At 46.9% G+C, this 21,814-nt stretch overlaps 2 protein-coding genes across 2 annotated transcripts; both read right to left on the bottom strand.

Annotated features, from left to right (window-relative positions):
- Positions 1 to 512: 512 nt before the first annotated feature.
- ddx6 (DEAD (Asp-Glu-Ala-Asp) box helicase 6) lies at positions 513 to 7,031 on the bottom strand. The gene is made up of 14 exons (XM_061280248.1): positions 6,873 to 7,031; positions 5,538 to 6,124; positions 5,376 to 5,439; positions 5,174 to 5,278; positions 4,963 to 5,092; positions 4,639 to 4,785; positions 4,463 to 4,557; positions 4,246 to 4,368; positions 4,030 to 4,158; positions 3,840 to 3,956; positions 3,677 to 3,740; positions 3,319 to 3,420; positions 3,059 to 3,238; positions 513 to 2,944 (listed from the first exon to the last, which is right to left on the bottom strand). The coding sequence occupies exons 2-13, from the start codon at positions 5,729 to 5,731 to the stop codon at positions 3,063 to 3,065; spliced, it is 1,446 nt and encodes a 481-aa protein (XP_061136232.1). The 5' UTR covers positions 5,732 to 6,124; positions 6,873 to 7,031; the 3' UTR covers positions 513 to 2,944; positions 3,059 to 3,062.
- Positions 7,032 to 7,997: 966 nt separating this feature from the next.
- bcl9l (bcl9 like) lies at positions 7,998 to 21,298 on the bottom strand. The gene is made up of 9 exons (XM_061280226.1): positions 20,774 to 21,298; positions 15,467 to 15,561; positions 14,958 to 15,352; positions 13,467 to 13,592; positions 13,098 to 13,272; positions 12,925 to 13,009; positions 10,502 to 12,824; positions 10,168 to 10,422; positions 7,998 to 10,066 (listed from the first exon to the last, which is right to left on the bottom strand). The coding sequence occupies exons 3-9, from the start codon at positions 15,241 to 15,243 to the stop codon at positions 8,988 to 8,990; spliced, it is 4,329 nt and encodes a 1,442-aa protein (XP_061136210.1). The 5' UTR covers positions 15,244 to 15,352; positions 15,467 to 15,561; positions 20,774 to 21,298; the 3' UTR covers positions 7,998 to 8,987.
- Between the last annotated feature and the right edge of the window lie 516 nt (positions 21,299 to 21,814).

Genomic DNA, 21,814 nt, shown 5'->3' on the forward strand with positions numbered 1-21,814 from the left:
CTGGACGCAGCGCGCCTCCTGGGGGCATCCAAGGAGAACTGCAGGACAACCACGGCGAAGCCGAGTGATGGATATTTTTGAAAGAAAATGTAGAATTTGTGTTCGAAGTCCATACCATTGACAATGCCTTTTTTTTTTTCCATTTAAAAAAATGGAGGGTCGGGTGGAAACGCTGTTCTTGCCTCAAAACTCAAGCCCAAGCTTGCTGGCGTTTTCTTTTACATTTTTAATTGGAGCAAACGGAAGCTCGTTTGTGTTGGAGTCTGGGAAGTAGAGAGTAGACGGTGGTTCCGAGTGTCTTGGGCTAAGCAAGAGTTCCAAATTTGTGGTTCAAAGTAGTCTACATTGAAATGAATGGGGTGGGTAACAGTCCCACATAATCCCAGTAGAGGGCGCCCTAACACCATGGTTGAAGTTGGTACAGTGAGCTAACAAAACTAAAGCACATTGAAATGAAACGCAATTTATGCCTCGATTTACCTTCAAAGTCACACAAAATAGGAGACCAAAAATTAAATTCAGTGAGCTTTATTTTGAACCAAACTTTCAATCTTTAAGCCTAATAGACATTTTTTGTGTTTTTCTTAACTCAACTTTGTAAAATTTGCATCACTGAAAATTCTGCCAATTGAATTAGGACCAAATTTTTATGAAAATAAAAACAAAGAGAACTTAAAACTCTTGAGTTTTCCACTTGAACATTTTTTTTTGGGCAAAAACAGAACATAATTCAAAATAAGGGAAACTTTTTTTTGTTAACCCTTTCCATAAATTTGTAAACAGCCCCCCCTCCCAAAGTGTACTAATGCATCAGCAGCATCCTCCTGGACAGAAAGTGACACCGAGCCCAATTGGACACAAAAGGTGTGTAGTTTGCTTTAAATTTGTCACCACTATCAAGGAGGATTTGTGTGCATCAGGGCAGCAAGTGAGCCAATTCACCCCCCCCCCCCCAATTTAAAATGACCTTAAAGAATGAGACAATTGGGTTACGAAACAAATCCAATTGTAGAGTTGGGCAAGATGCTTTTGTCTCAGTCTCTAAGGTTCTCAACATGGCGGCCGCCGGCAGTAGGCAGCATCCCGTTACATCCGCTCGTCCTGTTGGACCGGTCCTGAAAACCAAACCAAGCTGGAGTACTGCCGACTGGCCGCCAGGCCGCAGACGGCTGCCGAGTGTCTGCAAAAATTTTGCCACCCCTGCTCGCTCGCAATTTGTTCAACTTGAATATTTTCTTTGGACACAATACCCTCCCACCCCACCAAATAGCCGAATTGGATGACTGAACTCTTCAGGGGCCGACGTGATGCGAGCGGGCAGGGGAAAGCGCCGTTCTGAAACAATGAGGACTTGAAGGGAACATTTTGAAACAGTCGCTCTTGGTCAAAACAGTTGTAGGAGCATCTCACCACTTGGGGGAACCAGATTTTTCCAAAAAGGCTCCGAGGAACTTTTATGCAAAATCAGGTTTTTGTGACTAAGTATAACCAATCCCCACATAGAAAGTAACACCAAAATAAAATAAAATAAAAAAAAAAAAAGGGCAGAAATATAAACCAGTAACTCAGTCCGAGTTTGCAGTCCAGGCCATGTCGTCATCCGTCGTAGCCATTCCCCTTAGTCTTTTTTTTTTTTTTGGATTATAAGGAATCTTCAAGAGCAACATGTTCATGTTGGCGTGGCGGATCCAAAAAGCCGTCCATGTTATTGCCTAAACTCAACTCTGTGCGTTGTCAAGTGCCAACCTGCGTTGCTTTTCTTTTCTCCTCCGTGTCGTCGTGGCGAGAGTGAATTCCTGCTACATTTCATCCCAGGTAGGATGTGTCCATCACTGATGCTTTTCCACACGACATTCTGCTTGAAATCAAAATTGGCCGCTGTCGTCTTCGTTGTAACAGGTGAAGGGGGGGGGGGGGGCAAAGAATGGGCAAAGCAAATCCGCAGCGCGTCGGACAATGCGGTCGGATGGTGGCGTCGAAACTGGCACGACTTCAATTTAAGTGCAATTTTCAATTATGACACTTGATGCCACTTCATGCACTAGGGTTTTGTTTTGATTCTCAATCATTCTGCTTTTTCTAAAATTATAAATAAACTCACAGGCCAATAGGCAGTAAAACAGTCTCTCCAGTGCCAACAAGTTTGCGTGTGTGTGTGGCAAGGGTTGGCATATTGTGTTGCAGCCAGACTTCTTGTCAACTGCCTTAAAACAATCTTAAAATTAAGGTATATACACAGGCTCACAGAGTTAAGTACGGCCATCCATAGGAAGGTGAGCAGGGTGGGGAACTGGGAAGAAAAAAAATATATATGTCCACTTTTTGAGGAATCCTCATGACTCTAGCTGTTGATTGGCTGCACCATCATTTGAATTTTACTCTGCTGCTGAAGACAGGAAAGTGTCGGGTTCTTCTTGAAGCAACTGGAAAAAAAAATCATGGATAGTCTGGCTTTCCTTCAGTTACAAAAAAAAAAAAAACTCCAGCATATTTGTCCACTGGGGGCGCGGGGCTGCGTGGATCCATGTTTGTCCTGCAATGTGAAGCCAGACTGAAAGCGCGGCAGGACCTGACAGAAATGAAAAAAGTGGTTATGCTCCATGACGACGAGGGTTATTACTTCACAACGAGTTGGACTGCTTCTTAAGGCACTTCATACAAAATGGGTCCAAAACAAGAACAGAAATGAAGGTGGGGCTTCTTTTTTTGGAGGGGCAGGGGGATTGCGAGGGGCTGGCTTCACGTTAGATCTGCGCGCCAGGTTTTCGGTCCCGTGGGGGTGTCTTCAGTGCAGGCGGTGCAGCATTGAGCCCTGTGAAAAGGGGAAGAGTTCTTCCAAAACGCAACTTTCACATTCCTGATGATTTAAGAAAAAGAAAAAAGAAAGAAAAAAAAATCCAGGCTGGGGTGGTGGGGTCCAAAGGGGAATGGAGGATGGGCTCATCTGTGAATGACAAAAAGAAAAACAATATTAGCCAAAAGGTGTACTTTGAATCTCAAGGGTACATACGACAAAGCTTCAAGTTCTTGGAAGTCAAACATCCCGAAAACGACTCACTGGCTCATGGCTTCACTTCTTCGCCGCTCTCGCTGTGGTACTCGGCCACATACAAGCTCTTGTCAATGATCCCCGGTATGGGCTTGATCTCCGTTCCCAGCTGCTCTTCGATGCCTTTCAGGTTGAAGCGATCGTCGTACGTGATCAGGTTGATGGCCAGACCCAAGTGTCCGAAGCGGCCTAAAACACGGGGAGGAGCGTTAACGCTCGTTTGTCTTCGCTTGCATACAGTGAGCGAACGTCACAAGAGCAAGTCTCACCAGATCTGCCAATGCGATGGAGGTACGTCTCTCCCAGCTTCGGGAAGTCAAAATTGATCACAACATTCACAGCTTGAATGTCTATTCCTCTTGTGAAGAGGTCTGGAAGAAAACACACGCAATGAACATTCTCAACTCGAAAGCAAACATTTGTCCAGCAAAAGTGCTTTTGTGCTAACAAAGAAAGCAGTCGTGCGACAACTATGCTGCACACAACTAACTGATAATGCAGCAGGTGCGAGTCAAGAAATACGACTAGCACTTGTTATCTCCCGAGAAGAAAGCTGGAACGAGAATCCGCCTTCAACACGAGCTGCAAAATTGGATATTGAACACTCCGAGAGGGTGCGTGACTCACCGGTGCAGACGAGATTTCGACACAGACCGTTCCGGAAGTCGTGGAACACGCGATTGCGATGTTCCTGGGGAGAAAGGAGAGTCCAACGTTACTTTCACTGAGCATTTTAAGACTGACAGCCACGCTTCATCAAGTGTGCACGAGGGAGAACTTTTGTCCCAACCTGTCTCATCTTGGCATGAATGTAGAAACACGAATAACCAAGCTGGGAGATCTTCTTGGCAAGGAGCTCAACTCTCTGAGAGGAGTTGCAGAAGATTATAGACTGGTTGATCTGGAGCTAGAAGACAAGTCACATAGATGGCGTTAGGAGTCTATTTGTTTTCTTTTATTCCTGAAATAAATCGTCTTACCCTGGAGAACAAAGTGTTGAGGCAATGCACTTTCTGCCTTTCCGTGACGTAAGCATAATACTGAGTCACACCCTTCAGCGTGAGCTCCTCCATGAGGTTGATCTCGTAGGGCTTCTGCAGGTACGAGTTCTAGAACCGCAGTGAAAACCGGTTCGTAAGAGAGGCCTCCTTTGTCAAATCATTAACAGCCACAAGAAAGGTTGAACTACAACGTACCATGAACTTCTGCACACTGAGCGGGAACGTAGCAGAGTAAAGCAAAATCTGTCTCTGTTTGGAAAGGAAGCCCAGAATCTCTTCCATCATGACCACAAAGTCCTGAGACAGGAGTTTGTCAGCCTGGTGGAAAATGAGACGAAGAACAGAGTTGGTGCAACAACAACAAGTAGAAGAAGAATTGCGGCCTGACCGAATAACAAAGAGCACACCCCACCTCATCGAGAACAATCATCTGCACTTGACTGACTTTGGCCACTCCTTTCTTGATGAGGTCTAAAATCCTCCCTGGGGTTGCGATGACCACATGAACTGGGGAGGAGAACAAAAAACAAACGTTGAGCTCACACAAATGCAATCACACGAGTCTCGCCCGGCCGCCCAAAGCATTACCAGTTTCATCCAGTCTCATGATGTCATCGCGTAGGTTGGTTCCACCTGTGGTCGCCATCACCTTCACTCCTCCCATGTGTTTGCTGACCTGGATGCATATTTGGCTTACTTGCAGAGCCAGTTCTCTGGTGGGCACGACCACCAGCGCTGGGGGAAGGAAATATTACAGTCACATTTTGCTAGTTGACAAAATATCCAAGATGCATCATTAGCTCTGGCACAGTGAGCAAATATTTGCACTCGAGGGCAAGTTTGATGTTAAGATGGGACGGCTCATTGGATTTTAAAAGTAATGTAACTGAAGCAGATTCCAAACATGCCCACCTTGTATGTAGTCCCTCTTCAGGTCGATGCGTTCAAGTAAGGGAATGAGGTAGGCTCCGCTCTTCCCTGTGCCGTTCTTGGCCCTGGCCAAGATATCCCTGCCTGACAACGCGATGGGAATGCTTTCCTCCTACGAGCAGCAGCAATTGATACTTTGGTGAGTTGCTCGCCATTGTGGCGTGAAGTTATGCAACGGAAGCAGGAAAGGCACCTGAATGGGAGACGGCTTTTCCCAGCCCATCTCAAAGATGCCCATAAGCAGTTCCCTCTTGAGGCAGTAATCTTCAAACTCGTTGCCCTTTGTCGCAGTCACATCCTGCAGGGGGTGGGGGGCGTTAAAAGTGACCATTAGCAATTAGAAGCTCGTCAGTGGTTTTATAGACTAAAAAATATATATGAATAAAAATACAGACCGAAGTTCTCATCCTCATGTCCTTTGGGGGTAACTTTAAATTTTTCTTCCAGTCATCTCCAGGCCTGCAAAAGTCCAAACGCTCATGAGAAACCATTTAACGAAAGCACACATTTGTCATTCTGTCAACTTTTTTTTTCCATTTCTCCAGCACACAACTTACTTGATGACAGCGTTAGTCGTGGGGGCTGTCTGGGCATTGCCATTGTTGATTGTGCCTTTCATCTGGTTGAGTGGCTGGTGGGGGCCTCCTCCGCCTCCACCCGGCGCTCCGGCCGGCCTCACCGAGCCTCGGAGCTGCCCGTTCTGATTCGACAAGCCCAAGATAACCGGGTTCTCTGTCCTGGCAGTGCTCATGTTTCCTCTTTAGCTTTTCAGTCCAATAAAGATGAACCACAAGTGAGGAGTGAATCCACTCAGCTGGAAACACTCACAAATGAAAGTAGTCCTACCCACTCGGGGCTGTGTTTACTGTACAATGCGTCCAAATATTTATCCCTGCCACTAGCTACACTATATTGCCGTTTCTGGGACATGAAGCGATAACTTCTTTTCAGTGTTTTTCAACAGATTACTCTTGGAATAAGTGGCCGCTTGAGCAGTTCAGTTTGGGTGAGGTTGGAGGTTCACAACAGTTGTCTGAAATCCAAACTCAGTTGTCCGAAATCCAAACTCCAGAAGGGCTAAGATGGCTGGTCATCTCGGGGAGGTCCAAGCCGCTGTGTCGTCTTCTTCGGATTTATATGAACCCTAAAAAACAAAAGTAGTTAGTCTAACTGCATGTTAAAAAAAAGAATCAAAATCAACTGGAGGTTTGGCTAATTAGTTGGAGGACAGTTTGGATGGTATTGTCAAAACAAGCTTTTAAACATTCACTGATGAAGGGGCGAACCAAAATAAACCTGGGGAAATTCCACCTTGACAATCTGTATTTTGCTTATTCAAACTACCGTAAACAAGAGTTTGACCGAAAAGAGTATCTATGATAAATGCCACACAGTTAGCAGCTAACGCGAATACCTCATAACGTTAACTCGGGAAAAATACACAAGGTCGCGTCCAATAAGACTTTAAAGGTAAAAACTGAATAATTCTCAGACGACACAAAATTGGCTTTGTCAACAAAAAAATGTTTAGCTGGAGTGGAGTTCGGATAAAAACGATGACGTAGAGGTTGCTAGCACCAGAAAATTAGCTTGGCCGAGAAGTGGCCAGAAGACGAACCTTTTACACTCTTCTTTTACTTAACTACCATCAACAATAACTCGGCAATGCGTATTATAAAATGTTGGCAATGATCACGATTCCGCTTTTATAGTTTATTTCCTTTAAGTATCACTAACGTTCAACGTCACGGAGTGTTAGCTCGCCAACTAGCTAGTTGGCTAACGACGGCTAAATACGACGTAACTTGTCTCAAACAACGCGACGCGGGTGACTCAGGCTTACAACGGAGAATTCAGCACACACATAACGTCCGAGGTGAACCCATCGTTACCTCAGATTAGCGAAATAAATCGTCTTTTTGTGTTTTTCCTTTTTTAAGCTTTCTCAAATGGTAGCCGAGAGCACGAATGAGGCTTCTTCTCATCCGAGCCTGCAAGATGGCGTCCACTCGTATTTGAGCCCGCCTCCCACCGCCACGATCAGCTGATTTCATTTCTGATCTCAATAAAAATAATAATGAATGTCTTCCATAAGTATGGTATCGTTAATAGTTTCTTCCCCTTTTTTTAATAAGCGTAAATGTACTGCATCGAATGTAGCCGTCGGGGTTTTTATTTACACTTTGACCTGAATCTGACGTCACCGCTGAGACGTCACCGAGCCAGGTTAACGAATACCGTTTTCCAATTGGTTTTAACTCTTAAACCTCTCACATACACGTGATTATTAACCTTTCTAAACTGTTTTGTTCAAGGTGCCCCCATAAAAGTTGTATGGGCGTGCCTGCGTTCGTATCTGTCAAAATGCCCCTTGAGACACTTCAGTGGGTACCCTAACTTAGTGTTTCCCAATCTTTGTTTATATTAGAAATACCACGCACACAGCACGAAACAAAAATGTCCAACTAAATGAATTCAGCTACCTAGCAACATGCGGTTTGCACATTTGAGTAATGCGTCCACTTACCACTAGAGGGAGCCTCGTACCAATAATATCACAGTTTGAGTTAAAATGATCGCCGGTATCAGAGGTACTCACACTGTTGCTTTCCTCTTTCTGTCTTTGTGTCCATTTAGCCTGTATGAAATCCATCATGGTCACATCATGAAAAAGCATTCCTTTTTGTCTTTGTATCAAGTCATTAAATAGCAGTGATGGGTTCCTATTACACGTGTCGTGGCCTTTTAATAAATGGGTAGATTGCTTTTAATCTCATTGCTTTTATCTCTGTAATATAATTATAATCTTTTTTTTAAACCTATGAACCTGCCTTTCAAGTTACATTGAAACGAAATTTGTGAGTGGTCTTAAACTTCATACGATGCAACATATTGTTAAATTAATAGTCCTCAGACAGTCACTTAAATGGTCGTCTTAAAAAAAAGCTACATGATATTGGATACTATTTGAATTTGTTCAAATTCAGATGTGGTCAGAAGAGTCTTCACACACAATATAAATTGTTAAGGCTTTCATTTATTTGACTACAATCATGTCCCATAGTCTGTTTATCAAACAGCCACTGCCATCCCAAGTAAAACCCACCATAGAGATTCTCACTTTTTCATTTCTTTTAGACTCCTATTAAAACACAGTTATACAGAACAAGAGTGCAAACAATCACAAATTGCATCTTATATACAGCAGGTATATATTATTTTATCATTTATATATATATATATATAAATATATATATAAATATATATATATATTTATATATTTATATTTTCCTTTGCGCAACAGTTTTGGTAGCTGGAGAAATAAAATCTAGGAAAAACAAACACATTTTAGGCACTCCTCTTAACTGCCATGTGATTCTGACAAACAAGCACATCTCAGAAAAGTACATGACAGTTGTCCGTTTTTTTGCATTTTTTTTAAAAAAAAGCTCTTGAAGATTTTTTATATTGAACCATTTTACAGAGCTCTTAAATATTTCAATGTATAAATCAGTAGCAAAGCTCGTTACTGATAATTCGTAATTTCTCTTCTCCCCTCAAAAAAGTGTTGACACGCTAAGCCGTGCAAAACCTGTTCCATTTGTCTTCAAATGGCAATCCGAAACTTAAAAAAAAAAAAAACAATGATTATCTAATCGTCACTTTTTTTTTTTTTATGTAATATAAAAGAGCGGGAGACAACAACCTGATTCTTCAACGTTCAATTAAAAATAGAAAATGTAAAACAGGGCGCAGGACTGAATACGATTTACATATGTAATTGGTTGCCTTTCCGTGACCTGGAAATTTGGTAACAAGCGTGACTTGGAAAAGATCCATTCGCCTGTTAACCATCACAATGACGTACATTTGTTCTGTTATACTAAAAAAAATGTCCAACGAGTGCCTTTTGATTTTCGATTGCCAATTAAAATGGAAGGAAGGACTGATACCTGGATTGCCACAGTAACGTAAAAGAGACACTTGTCCGGGCTGCGTGGGACCGATCAAAAAGGCATGTTGGCCATACCGTCGGGGCCGTAACCGATGGGGCTGTCCAGAGACATCCCCCGCTGTCTGAGCGACTGGGGTCCCATCATTCCAGTCTGTGCGTGAGCCATCAAGGGACCCTGAGGGGACATTAAAGCAGCCTGGGGGCCAAAGGGGTCTCCCGGCATGTTGCGCTGCTTGGCCTGCATCATCATCATGTTTTGCCTCACCATCAAATTGTGCTGGTGCTGCTGAGGCGACATCATTCCCGGGTAAGGGTGGTGGAGAAGACTGTTGGGCATCATGGCTTGCTGTTGTTGGGGAACCATCCCTGTCCTTCCCAACATGTGTCCCATGTCTGCGTTAGACACCATTCCCCTGGCGTCCCCCTGGAGAACGGCCATGTTTTGGCCGAGTCCGCCGTGCCCCTGGTGAGGCGGCGGCAGCGGCGGCGGCTCCCCCATCATGTTCTGCAAATTGGCCAAGTGGGGGTTGGATGACGAGATGTGCGGAGAACCAGAGGAAGACAAGTGTTTGAGAAGCTGCTGAGAAGTCGGCTGCTGTGACCCGGGCCCCTGGTTTGGTTTGCTCTTGGGGAAATACTGCAGAGTGCTGCTGGGCTTGTCGGAGGGAATGATGCGGGACAGGTCGAACTCGGGAATCCCCGAGTGGGTCGGTCGTATGACTTCGCTCAGATCTGGGCCATCGCCCATGGAAAGGGCTGGGAAGGACTCTGAGGGATGACGGCGGCGTTGGTGCAGCCGTTGAGGTGGGAGGATGTCCTCGCCGGACTGAGAGAAATTCTGCGACATTCGGCCCATGGGTGAGCGAATACGGCCGTGAGACGACGGCTGCATGCGGGGGAAAGCCGCCATCTGGTTTTGAGACATGGGTGAGACGTTGCAAGGACCGAGGTCATCGCTTCCTCCAACCATCATGTTGGAACTCAGAAGGTTTGGGGAAGACAGCATGTGTTCCGAGGCTTCGTGGGAGAGTTGCTGCTGACTTTGGCTCGGGATTCTCACGGGGCTTTGGGAATCACTTTGGCCACCGATGGAACTCTGGGAGACCAGGATCTGAGATGCCGCCGGGTTTCCTGTTGGCGTAGCAAAACCGCCATGTTACGATCAGAGTGTAAAACAAAAATCACACCAAGCAGATGAAAACGTGACACCCGTTGTGTTTTTGGCTTCGTACCTCCGATGCTAACACCGGGCAGAAGAGGTCGATCGGGCAGCATCTCGTCATCAGAAGTGGCTATTGTCTTAATTGCGTCGTGGTAAAGAGGAGTGGAACTGGGCAGGGTGTACTTGGAGAGCTGAGACATGATCAGCGACAACGGATTCTTTGCTTTTGAGCCGTCGGGCGAAGTTGCAAATGTCATACCGGGATTCATCGAGCCTGGTTGGGTACTCGGGGTGGAGTTGGAACTCCTGGGGGGGATTGATCGCCCTGCAAAAAAAAAAAAGATCAGAGTAAAGGTCACCAAAAGTATGAATGAGGACTTCAGAAAACATCATTTTGAATGTACCTGTCTCTGAATGACTTCCACCATTGCCCGCCGCCCTCACGGCGGTGAGACCGGCCGGACTTGAAGGATCTGTTTTGGGAGACATCCACGCAGGAGAGCCCATCGCCACAGCCGGGGACTTGAGTCGCCCAGGTGAGATGGATGGGGAGTGCAAGTCATGGTTCGAAGAGCCCATTATCTGGGGTGATTTCACGGAAGAAGAGCAAGGTGTCCCCGCACCAGATGCAGGGGGAAGAGGGGGGTGAGAGCCCGCGGGGGCCATCACGGAGGGTGACTTCTGCCCCGGGGCCGACGGAGAAGGAAGAAGCGCCGACGGCTCTCGGTGAAGAGATGGCGAATTGCGCTGGACCGTAGGAGAGGTCATCGGGTGAACGTTGACCGATAGGTCGGGGGGATGCCGAGGACCGGCAGCGACTCCTCGGAGGTCTCCGGCGATCGGCATATGACTGAGCCGCGGCGTACTTCCCATCTGATTACGAGCCTCCAGTTCGGGCCCAAACATCTCCGGACCGGGCTGCGGAGGATACGGCCCTTCGCCCGCTCCACCACCGTAAGGGCCTTGCGTCTGAAAACGAAAGGATCCATCGGGTCCCGAGACCATTCCCATATGTCTTCTTTCATTTTGTGACGCTCGTATTCTTGCAATCTCGCCAGGAGTGAAGAACTCACTTAAAGTCCCCACTCTTCCTGGGCCTCTATGGAGTTTTTGCTGGAGAGCCATATGCTGCTGCTGCTGCATATTCATCTGTGGGTTCATGTTGATGGAAAGGTTGCTCCCCAGAGGACAATCGATTAAGTCTCTAATCTGAGGCCCTCCTCCGGGAGAGCCCACCATATCACGTGAACCGAGAAAGTCCATAGGATCTCCTTGATTGGAAGGGGGACCCCTGCCCATACCCACATTGGAGAAGTCTGGGACTCCAGGATTTTCCATAATTCTTGAAGCCATATTGCCCTGTTGCTGCTGCGCCATAATCCGGTCAAACTCAAACCTAGAAAGACCCTGCAACTGCCGCTTGTCGGAAATGCGAAATAATTCCTCGCGGGCTAAAAGATGTTCTGGCTCATCCAGCAAGTGTTGAGGTGGGTAGCGACCGTGGAATTGACCTCCGCCGTCCATGTTGTTGGGCATATTATCGAGCCAAATCCCCGGCCTGGTCGGTCTTTGGGGTCCGAGACCGTCGACGGGTAACATCCCGCCTGGACTGCCGGGAAAGCCCGCTCCACCCGGTGGGCCTCGCTGCACGTGTGCTAGGAACCTCGGACGTCCAGGTCCTTCTTGGTGCATGGCGGCCATTCGTAAATGTCCAGGCATTGCTCCTCCCCCCATCATATTTGCAGAAACCCACTGTTGATCTCCAGGCTTGCTGTGATATGGGGGAGGGGGTCCCCTGATCATCACGGGACCTCCGTGCAAGCCCGTTTCAGTCATCATCCTAAAGTCCTGTGGACTTTGCATTTCCTGTTGCCTCCTTTTCTCCTGGTAGTACTCTTCTTGGAGTTTCCGCCAGGCGATTTGCTCTTGGGTCAGCCCCTCTGGTCCAAGCAAGGGGCCCATGTCCAAGCCAGGCGAGGATAGCTGCTGGTGAGGATGCTGCGCTAGATGATGGCGAGGGTCCATTTCGGGGCTGTGAGCGGCGGCGCCGAGCGACTGCGTTTGTGACATGATGGACTGCAGTGGCTCTTCAAACTTCTTCATGGTTCCCAGAGACGCCAACGCCGACAGCGCCATGCTACCGCAATCTCCAGTGTTTGTACCGTTGTCGCCGTCCTCCAGAATAGCACCTCGATCGCCGCTACTGTTGCTCATGACGTGGGAAACGTTATTTGCGAGGTTACCGGCGGGAACCCCCGCGTCACCGTGAGGGCTCCCTCTCGCTCCAGTGCGTAGTAACAACCTCTCGATGTCCCTCAGTGTCTGCAAAGAACGCTCGCGGTGTTCCAGCTGCTCCTTGGAAAGACCGCCTGGGTTGCCGGGGCCGCTTCTCTGTCCCGTGTCGCTTTGTAAATGCGCAGACAGGATGGAAGGACTCCCCGACGGAGAGAGACTAGCAATGGGAACACCCTCACTGTGTACAGGGACCGAGCCTAAAGGCGTGCCTCTGCCATCGCCCTCTGGCCTACGGGAGGGAATGGAGAGGCCCCCATGTCTGCTCCGAGGGGAATCGTTGTCAGAGTGGCCACCCGATGTCGGCGTTCCCGCCGCAAGTGCGGGGACGCCACCTCCCGCCGAGCTCGGCCTCGGAGTTCCGCTTTTGGATTTAGGGGCGGCTGCGGGAGGAGAGGCGCTGGAGTTCGCCTTCTCGACGAGCCTTGCGTAGCCCTGCGGTAAAAAGAAACAAACATTTTGATGGTTATGATTTGCTAGACTCCCACCAAAATGGACGTATAAAGTATAATTATCTCATTTGTTATTGGCTGACCTGCTCTAACGTGGTTCGTGGAATATTTTGCTGATGAAACTGAAGAATGGAATCAGTGTTTCCTTTCATGACTGATTCTGCAGCACTGTTGAAGCCAAAAAAAAAAAGTGGTAAACCCCAAACTACATTTAAGTGCTTGAAGGTCTATTTGACATTTGTAAATGGAAGCTTACCTGTTGGCCATGCTGGTTGTGAAGACATACAACAGCTGCTGCGAGGACTGAGGTGGAGGCGGTCCTGGCTTCGGTCCAGGTGCTGGTCCGCAAGCCATTACAGGCTCCGACGTGGCTGGCCCCGCAGGCGGATGATCTGGTTGCGCCTGCCTGGGTCCCGGCAGCACTCGCTCCCCTAAAAAAATAAAAACATTGAAGCATATTATGCAAACACTAGTTAAACCACACGTAAAATTAACTGGAGGAGGCCATCCACTAACAATAAAAATAAATAAATAAATAAATAAATAAATAAATAAATGTATATATATAAGGGGACTAATATTTCTTCATGAGATCGTAAAGCACACACAGTGAGTTCTGACTCACGTTGAGTTGTTGACAAGCGCGGCTTGTCTTCGTCGTCCTCCGTGTCGGGTCCGGAGCACCACTCGTCTCCACTGTATGGCTGCTTCTTCTCCAGAACGCAACGACGCTTACTGCGTGTGACTCCCTCTTCAACACACATACACAAAAACTTGTGAGGATATTGTCCTTTTTCTTTTTTTTTCTTTTTTAAAGAGAAGTTCTCAAACTTTTTGGGCCTTTGGATTTAGAAAGTTGGCCATTTTCTTGAAAAAATGGGAAGGTTAAAAAAACAAACATTTCATGACCCCAAAAAAACAACAACCTTCACAAAATTTATTTTTTGGCGATAAAGAGGAGAATCGAGTCGTATTCTGTTGGCATAAAATGTTGTCATTTTCTCAAGATAAAAAAGTAATACGATATCGCAGTCAAAGTTCAGCGGGGCAAGAAAGTACCATTTTCCGATGACTTCATAAACACATCATTCTTGGACTATCTCGCCACTCGTGGAGGCCTTTTTTTTTTTAACTAAATCAATCAGTGTAAATACACCCGCAAGGCAGCAGGGGGCGCCCCTGACAATTCAACGGCAACGATTGCTTATTTTCCTGCCAATGTTATGTTGCCAAGGGCGACCGGATTCTTTTCACAATAAAGTCAGTCATTGAGCCAATTTGTTTGTCTTGGTCACGGGCCAGCTCAGTGGTGTGCAGCACAGATGAATGCAGGTTTGACCTTTGTTTCAATTCAAACACTTTTAAAATTTTAAAAAATGACAATGGTACAGAAAAAAAACAAACAAAAATATACCGATGGTACTTTCTGTAATGTTTGTGTTAATGAGGACGTCTCACTTGGATAGGTGATGCACCAAATACACAAAATAGTCATCTTTTTTTTTCAACAAGGGTTACTCAAACAGGCCCATGACCTTACCAGCGGAGGACATGCAACGAACGCCTTTTCGTGTGTAACACGTCATTGCTGCTATCAGAAGCCTTGGGTGAGTCAAGGGAGGAAATTCTGCCGCTTCACTGAAAGGTCGGGGCATTTTCTCTGCTATTACGTTTACTTCCTGTCGTGGAGGATGTCAAGAAGGCATGTCATCGAGAGTTTTTTCACAGATTGAAACTGACAGCAGAGGGGAAAGGTAGTGACCTTTGACATTCTTAAAGGAGGGTTGATGTTTAGTTTTTTTAAGTATTAACACTGATATTTACAAGTTAAAATGACTGTTTGCAGAGCACGGGTTTTGATAACCTTGGGGGGGTGGGCGACGTAGCGAGGACGAGCTAGTGATGCCAACTTATGCCTGACTTATTTGATAACTTTGTTTAAATAAAAAGCAACAAGCAGAGTATAAAAGTTTTTGTGTTATCGGGAAATTGTATGCATGTGATGTTCACCATTCCTGGTCCAGACTACAAATGAATCCCCTTCACCATAAAGAAAAATATAAAACTTTAAAATTGCAGGAGATGCTGAAAGGAAAAAAAGAAAAAGAGGTCTCACCTGCTTTGGCATCAGCTTCCAGGTTTTTAGGAGCAGCATGTCGCGGTTCACCAGAGTCCACAGACACGCTCCTCTCCCGCTTACTTTTGGTTTTGAGCAGTCCTCCGACGCTGCTCGCCGATTGGCCGGCGCACTTGGGCCCGGGGTTGCTCTTGTTGACGCCATGGCCGCCGGCCCCGAGGCGGCTCTTGGGGCCCGGGTGGCCGGCGGGTCCCTGCTGCTGCTGAGCCTGCAGGTTTACGGCGGCCATTTGAGCTCGTCCGTCACCAGTGACCTTGCTCGCCATGATTGGCCGGCTTATTGTTCGTGTGCATTTGATTGGCTGCTGAGTGAGGCTTAGGAGCGGCGTGGAGAAGATGTCGGCCGGCCGGGGTTCACATTGCGATCGGGCAACGCTAGAAATAAAAATAGAAAAAACAACATTATTTTAGATCTCAATGTTAGCTTTATTCACAGATGAACCATGAACTATTGCAATCTTAAAAATCTTAATGAAGTGAACATCCAACCTGTCAATGATTGTAAACACACTCGGGTTTGCGGATGAGGCCCGACATCGCCATTGCGGCTCTCCCGCTTCATGCTTCAGTGGACGGGCTCAGACCTGGACACAGGGAGAGAGAGTCATCTCGACAATCATTGCCCTGTTCCTCTGCCTCGGTGTCAACATGGACTCGGCGAGGGAGTTGGACAAGAACAGTGATAAGAGCCTCGCACGGTCATCGCACTGCGTCTTTAACGGTGAGCCAGCCGACAGTTGTTTGGACTAAGGGGGGAGGGGGGTTGCAGTTCTCCGCGGTCCAAGTAGCCCAGCAGCATTCTGGGTCGGTAAAGATCTTCACAGCACATTCCACAACACTTTGTGTAGCGATACCTGACTCAACCGCCGCCTCACGAAACAAACATGCCTGACTCGTGACGTGTTTTGCTGTGAGCCCTTTTTGCACACATGACCTGCAAGGGGCATAACGGCAGACGCCGCTTTTATTCCCCTGTCGCTTTCACACGGAAGCCAGCCGAGTTAAAATACACTGAACCTAAAACAGACCTTCAAATGGTCAAAATTATGTTCAAGACATCGAAACTAAAATTTTTGCATGTATGGGAGGAGGGGGTTAGGCGTGGGCTGTGCGTGGAAGTTGCTTCAGAACTGTGAGGCAAGAGCTAACCAACTGGCGCCTTAGATAAAAACGGTGGAACCCTTGACTCAAATCTCAAGGAACCTGCTTCGGACTTTAATGTTTGACAGATAGAGTGAAACAAATGATGGGGGGGGGGGTGCCTTTCAAAAGGCCATCCCCCCCACTCAAAAGTCTTTCAGACTCCAATGATGAATAAACGATCTTTTGTTCAGTCTTTTCGTAACACCCGGTTGCTAAACGGCCCCGAAATGAAAACACAATGCCGCCATTAGTCATTAACTCACCAACTAAAGTCAAGAACCGGGACACGCCTTGTGCGCCGGGGCCAGGACCTCATCACTCATTAACCTAGAGGGGCTGGTTAGATGTCGCCCCTGTTTACAAATGTGACTCACTGGCTTTGTGCATCACACAGCCGGAGGGTGCGTGGGGTGATGGGGGGGCAGACTAATCACACAACGGGCTGCCGACCTTCGAGTAGACGGCCAAGATGAGATAGGGCCTATCTGGGAGTGAATGCCGACCTGGGGCGATAGCAACCAGGCGCTGGCTTCAAGGAGAGTCTGTCGAGGTTGTCGCCAGCAATGTGCCAGCGCTTTCGCTGATGCATTTTGGGTTGAGAAAAAAAATAATTCAAAACTTGGTTTATCTACCACGTCTCTAAAAGAGGCAAAAACACAAAACGAGAAATGACATCACGGAGGAGAGGGAGCCCATGCTGCAGACACGCCCCCTTTTTTATAAGACTCGTATGAAACACAAATCTGGCGCAGGTACTTTGATAGATTTTTTTTTTTAAATGGATTTCTCAATTTAGAACAATTGCCAGATTACTGGGTTATTAGTTAAAACAATCAGCTTTAAAATGAAAATTGTGCAGCTAATCAGTGTAATCGGTAATGGCTAATTAAAACACATAAATGATCAAAAATCTTTTTATGCTTTACCATTTAAGTGACTTCAATTCAAGTCTAAATTTCCTCAGACTGAATATCAAATTTCATTTCGCTGACTCACTCATACCAGTCGAGCTTGTTATGCAAAGTAGCCGAGGCCAATCAGATTGCGTGGTCTGATTGGTCGCTGTCACTCGCGCTAATCTTGGAACAGACGCGAGGAAAAGAAAACAACTCATGCAAGTTCTGAGTAGCGTGAGGTAAACAAGCAGATTGTTTCTGCTGGACCAGAGTTTAATAAACTCATCGATTATCCTATTTTTTTTGCCAAACGTAAAATTGTCACTGGTCTCCAAAAATATTTGGTGCTCCCAATATATTTGGAACACAGCGGAGGGCATTCATAGAAAGTGGCGGTCTTCCCCCCCCCCTGAAGAATTAGCCCATTACCAAACATGGGACTCCGGAGGAAAAATAAGTCAGAGGCCAAAACAACATGTACGACCCTTGACGACATAAAAACCACCAAGTGTTTTTCTTCCCTCTCCGTGGAAAATGTTGAGCTTTACTTAATCTGTGCGATTAATTGCTGCGGTGATGTAATATGACGTTAAAAAAAAACATTTAGTACAAAAATGTTGCCGCTATGCGCGTGACACAAATATTTTTCACAACGCCAGCTGTTGCTGTCTGCGAAATGATTTTTCCAGTGCAAGCTCCGCAAGTTTTTTTGAATGAGCAAGCAAGCCTGTGTCGACTTTCACGGAGAAGAAGCCGCTATGACAAAAAGGTGACAGAAAGAAGTCAGAGAAATCATTTCAAACAACATCTTGGCTGCTTTTTATGAAGATAAATGATTAATTCAATCATCAATGTGGTTGTGTAACGTTTAAGCTTGCGAGGAATTAACGTCTCGGGCAAGTTGCGACTCGCTGGCAGGAAAGCAAAGGCAGCATTATGTGCGCGTTCTTCACACGCCTCCTCCTCCCCTGCCAGCCCCCGCGTTTGCCGCTGACGGTGTAACGGGAAAGGACGTCACGGCTCAGCAACATCAAATGAAAGGAGGCCGTCCGCCTATCGCGAGCCCTCGACCCGCCGGTTGGCCTCGGCTTGTTGTGTTGCCACGGCAACCTGCTTCCAAAGCCTCTGACGCGAAGGCTGTTGTTTGCCCGCCGCCGCCGCTCGGTGCACTTTACCCCCGACAGGCTCGGCGGGATGGCGGCGTCGCAGATGAGAGACGCGAGCCGAGTAATTTGCAGAGGATGGAACTGATAAAAGCGCAACGACGTGTCAGATGTTTGCGCTCACGGCCGGCGACCTCAAGTAAACTCTCACCGTGTCCTCCGACAAGCTCCGCGAGCGTCGGCAGAGCACACAACACGTCGGGAGACTACAAAAAAGAAAATTGATGTGATTGTGTGGACAAAAGTGTTTGGGCGCCATCTTGTAGCATTTTGGCACACGGAGCCAGCAAATAGGTACATTTTTCATGGAATGACAAAGGGAGATGAGTAAACACACTGTGAGCTTGTCCTTGTCACGCGTGTGCTTTCCCACATTTAATAACCGGGTCAAGAAGTTCAAACTCACGCGGACCAGGCACCGGCGGAGTAGCGGGTGATTTTTTTGCTCGGCGGCTAAACGGTTACATTCTTCGGAAGCCATTCTTGGAAGCCTGCCAATTAGAGCAAGGGAATGTCTGAAAATGCAACCTCATCAACTGACAACAAACCTCCCCAAAGAATGTTTTGTAATCGCCCCAGTTTCGGGATGTATATCTCCCTCCCTCACCGCTAGCGTTAATTTGATGAGCTAGCAGGCGGCCGTTTGCCGCCACAGCCGGAGAATTTCATTTTCGTGCGGCGAAGCGCGTCAAGTGACACCGGAGAGGGGATGGTCACACCGCAGCGTCGGTCGGCACGACAACAATGACGGGAAGAACGCAACTGGGGACGAGAGGAGGGACGTGGCTAACGACGGCGGGTGACCAATTAGCGCTAAGTGGTGTGCGAACATACCTGCCGGTGTCACCCGAGGCCAGTTTGGCTGCCTCACTGGTCGCTCCTTTAAGCTCACACCAGAGACACGGCACAAGCGCATGACTACAACAAATAAACATTGTTTACTTTAGGATGTCTAAACTGCTTCCAGAGGGCCACAAACAGAAAAATGGAACTTCACATTTGCGATATGCTGCAGGTTGTCGTACACTTAGCAGTTAAACACATTTAATTAAAAAAAAAAAAAACTGTTATTGATGACAAAATGAAAAACGTATTTAGGTGCAACAATTAATCGGCAATTGTCAAATTAAGTGACGACTTTGATAATTGATTGCTTGGAGACATTAAAATAAAAAAATGTTCAATCCTTTGAATTTAAGTCTCAACAACAAATAGTCAGATTTTGGAGGTGAAAGTTTGTGTTTAACCTAAAGTCGACATATGCTGCTTTTAGTTCGGAAAACTATTCTATGTAATGTTCTACCGATAGGATTTCATTTCATCATGACTGTCACATGCTTTTCCTTTCAAAATCAATTAATTTGTCGCTATTGTAGACGGAAAATACAGGAAGCTGAGTCAGCACCACACGTGATCCGACTTGCATTTTTCATGTACACCACCTTCTGTCGCTACAAATGCAACCAAATGAGGTCAAACCTAGTCAATATGAAATATTTGGCCACATCAACAATTCTGACGTATATTTTATACTGCGTGGATCAAGTCCAACAACCGCCACAATTTAAGACAGAACATAAAGATACTTGTGATTGTTTGGAAACTGACTCCAAGCATGCAATTCACCGCCTATTTGTAGTTTTCTATACTCATCATGACGTACTGTTTTGGTTTATTATTGATGATTTCTATAATTGCAACGTGATAGTGGTGCTATTAAGGAATGGAATTAAGTCGGGTAAGTCTCCACTAAAGGGTAAATGGCAAATGCACTGGCCGCCACTGAGTTGTGCAAGACACTTCGGATCGAGTTGCAAACTCTGTTAGTGGACTAAATATAGCTAGCCGGGATATGGGAGCTCCAACACGCATGCAGGCTGCGTGTGCGTGTGTGTGTACTTAAAGCCGTAGCAGCGGCGTTATGGCAACCATGCATGCAACAGGCTCCGGGCTTGTTGTCATCGTCGACGAACCACGCATGCACGCACACGCATGGCGGGGAAGACGAGCCGAGAGCCGGACGAGCGAACACGCCTCATCGGTGATTGCTTACCGTGGCTGCGTGGAACATTTTGAATGGACGATTCCCCCCCAAAAAGTGAAATAAAATGTCAAGTAGTATTGCCTTAAAATGTCACAGTCGGATGGTTAATATGACAAGTCATCGTGTGCCCACACCGGCTGTGCGTGCAAGTGTCAGGCGCCTGTCACCACACACGGCTCGGGCACCTCCGCTTCCGCCGTCTCCCTAATTAGCTAGCCGACAGGCTAATACGAAGCAGCGGTTACGGAGCACTGCATCCGTCGGACTCGGCGTGAGATCGGCCGAGGGACACTTGTGTTGCCCGAGGAGGGTGTGTGGGGCTTTTGTGCAAAGGACGCTGGCCGGTGGCATGGAAGCTCACTCAGGCGAGCTGGATGCGTCAGATGCTATCTTAGCTAGCATGCTAATTGACGTCTGCGCTGGCTAACTCAACTTTTGAAACCACCAGCAAACATTTAATTAAATATAACAAAAACCAGCAAAGTTTTCATTTACACAAGACAGTGGTGTGTGCGTAACGGTTAGAGGTTAAACATGCGGCGTACTCTACCCCATCTGGCTGCTGTGTGACACTCGTGGAGGAGGAGGAGGCCGACGTCAGGGGCCGACATTCCCCGGGGGTGGAAGCCGCCGACAGCGCTCGCTGAGCCGGCTCGGGTAGCAGCCACAGCCGCTTCCACACTCGCTGGAGTAGAGAGCGGCAGTAGGGGGTGAGGAGGGAGCGCACGGTAGTCTCGCCCACCACGGAGCTTTCAGCTAGCAAAGCGTGGCGTGGCACGTCTCGCTGGAAGTTTGGGCTGAAATCAGGAGACGCGTCGCCTCGCCGCAGTTCATGCCTTCCAAGCAAGACGAGTCGCCATCGACGAGCTGACAATCACGCGAGTGTCCACACGGGCATCCGTAAGTCAGTCACTGACGAGTGTCACTGCGTGGACGTCCCACAGTGACACTCTCTGGACACTTCATTAGGTACACCCGCACTGCATAAAAAATAAAAAAATAAAATCAACAACAGTAAAAACGGGCTTGAACAAGGCACATATTTTGAAAAATCTCACTGTACTCCATCCAACAAAAATGTCACGAATAAATGTTCTGAAATAATGACGGCCTTCTCTCAATGCATTCCCAAATTTATGTATTAAATCTGGATCCGTTTCGTTGAACATACTCTGTATGCGTGGCAACAGGTGAATATTAATTGTACCTTCTGCCATCTAGTGGATAAGCATTTAATTGTTCTCCTAGTCCACTATTTGCGGTCAATAAAGTGAAAAGGTGTACAATTAAAAATACATATTTTCACACTATAATTTCAATTGTTTATGCCCCACGTGATAAAAGTTTTCGAAATCTAAACATTAAAATTCACTTTCATTATTAAATGGAATTAGTTTGATCATGTTATTCACAATCAATCTTTTATGAGATTATGAATGAGATAAATGAATAATAAGATCTGGATGGAAGGTTTTGCCCATCTCTGGTCGATCGCCCACGTTTGATTGACAAGTAGTCATTCAACAATGTGTCCATGATTATTATTGCGGTTGTGGAGGGCTGCGCCGCATCGTGCTGAGAGCAAAATGTG

The sequence above is a fragment of the Syngnathus typhle genome, linkage group LG6, assembly GCF_033458585.1.
Source record: "Syngnathus typhle isolate RoL2023-S1 ecotype Sweden linkage group LG6, RoL_Styp_1.0, whole genome shotgun sequence".
Taxonomy (NCBI): domain Eukaryota; kingdom Metazoa; phylum Chordata; class Actinopteri; order Syngnathiformes; family Syngnathidae; genus Syngnathus; species Syngnathus typhle.

Bases quoted from the DNA above. Each gene is read 5' to 3' on its own strand.
- ddx6 (XM_061280248.1), bottom strand. From the start codon at position 5,731: ATGAGCACTGCCAGGACAGAGAACCCGGTTATCTTGGGCTTGTCGAAT. The intron at 4,369-4,462 runs GTGGGGTGTGCT...ATTTTCCACCAG, and splicing joins AGATGATTGTTCTCGATGAG to GCTGACAAACTCCTGTCTCA. The intron at 3,741-3,839 runs GTTGGGACAAAA...CTTTCTCCCCAG, and splicing joins TTCATGCCAAGATGAGACAG to GAACATCGCAATCGCGTGTT.
- bcl9l (XM_061280226.1), bottom strand. From the start codon at position 15,243: ATGGCGAGCAAGGTCACTGGTGACGGACGAGCTCAAATGGCCGCCGTA. The intron at 13,593-14,957 runs GTGAGACCTCTT...TGTGTGTTGAAG, and splicing joins GGAAGCTGATGCCAAAGCAG to AGGGAGTCACACGCAGTAAG. The intron at 10,423-10,501 runs GTACATTCAAAA...TTTTTTTTGCAG, and splicing joins TGGAAGTCATTCAGAGACAG to GGCGATCAATCCCCCCCAGG.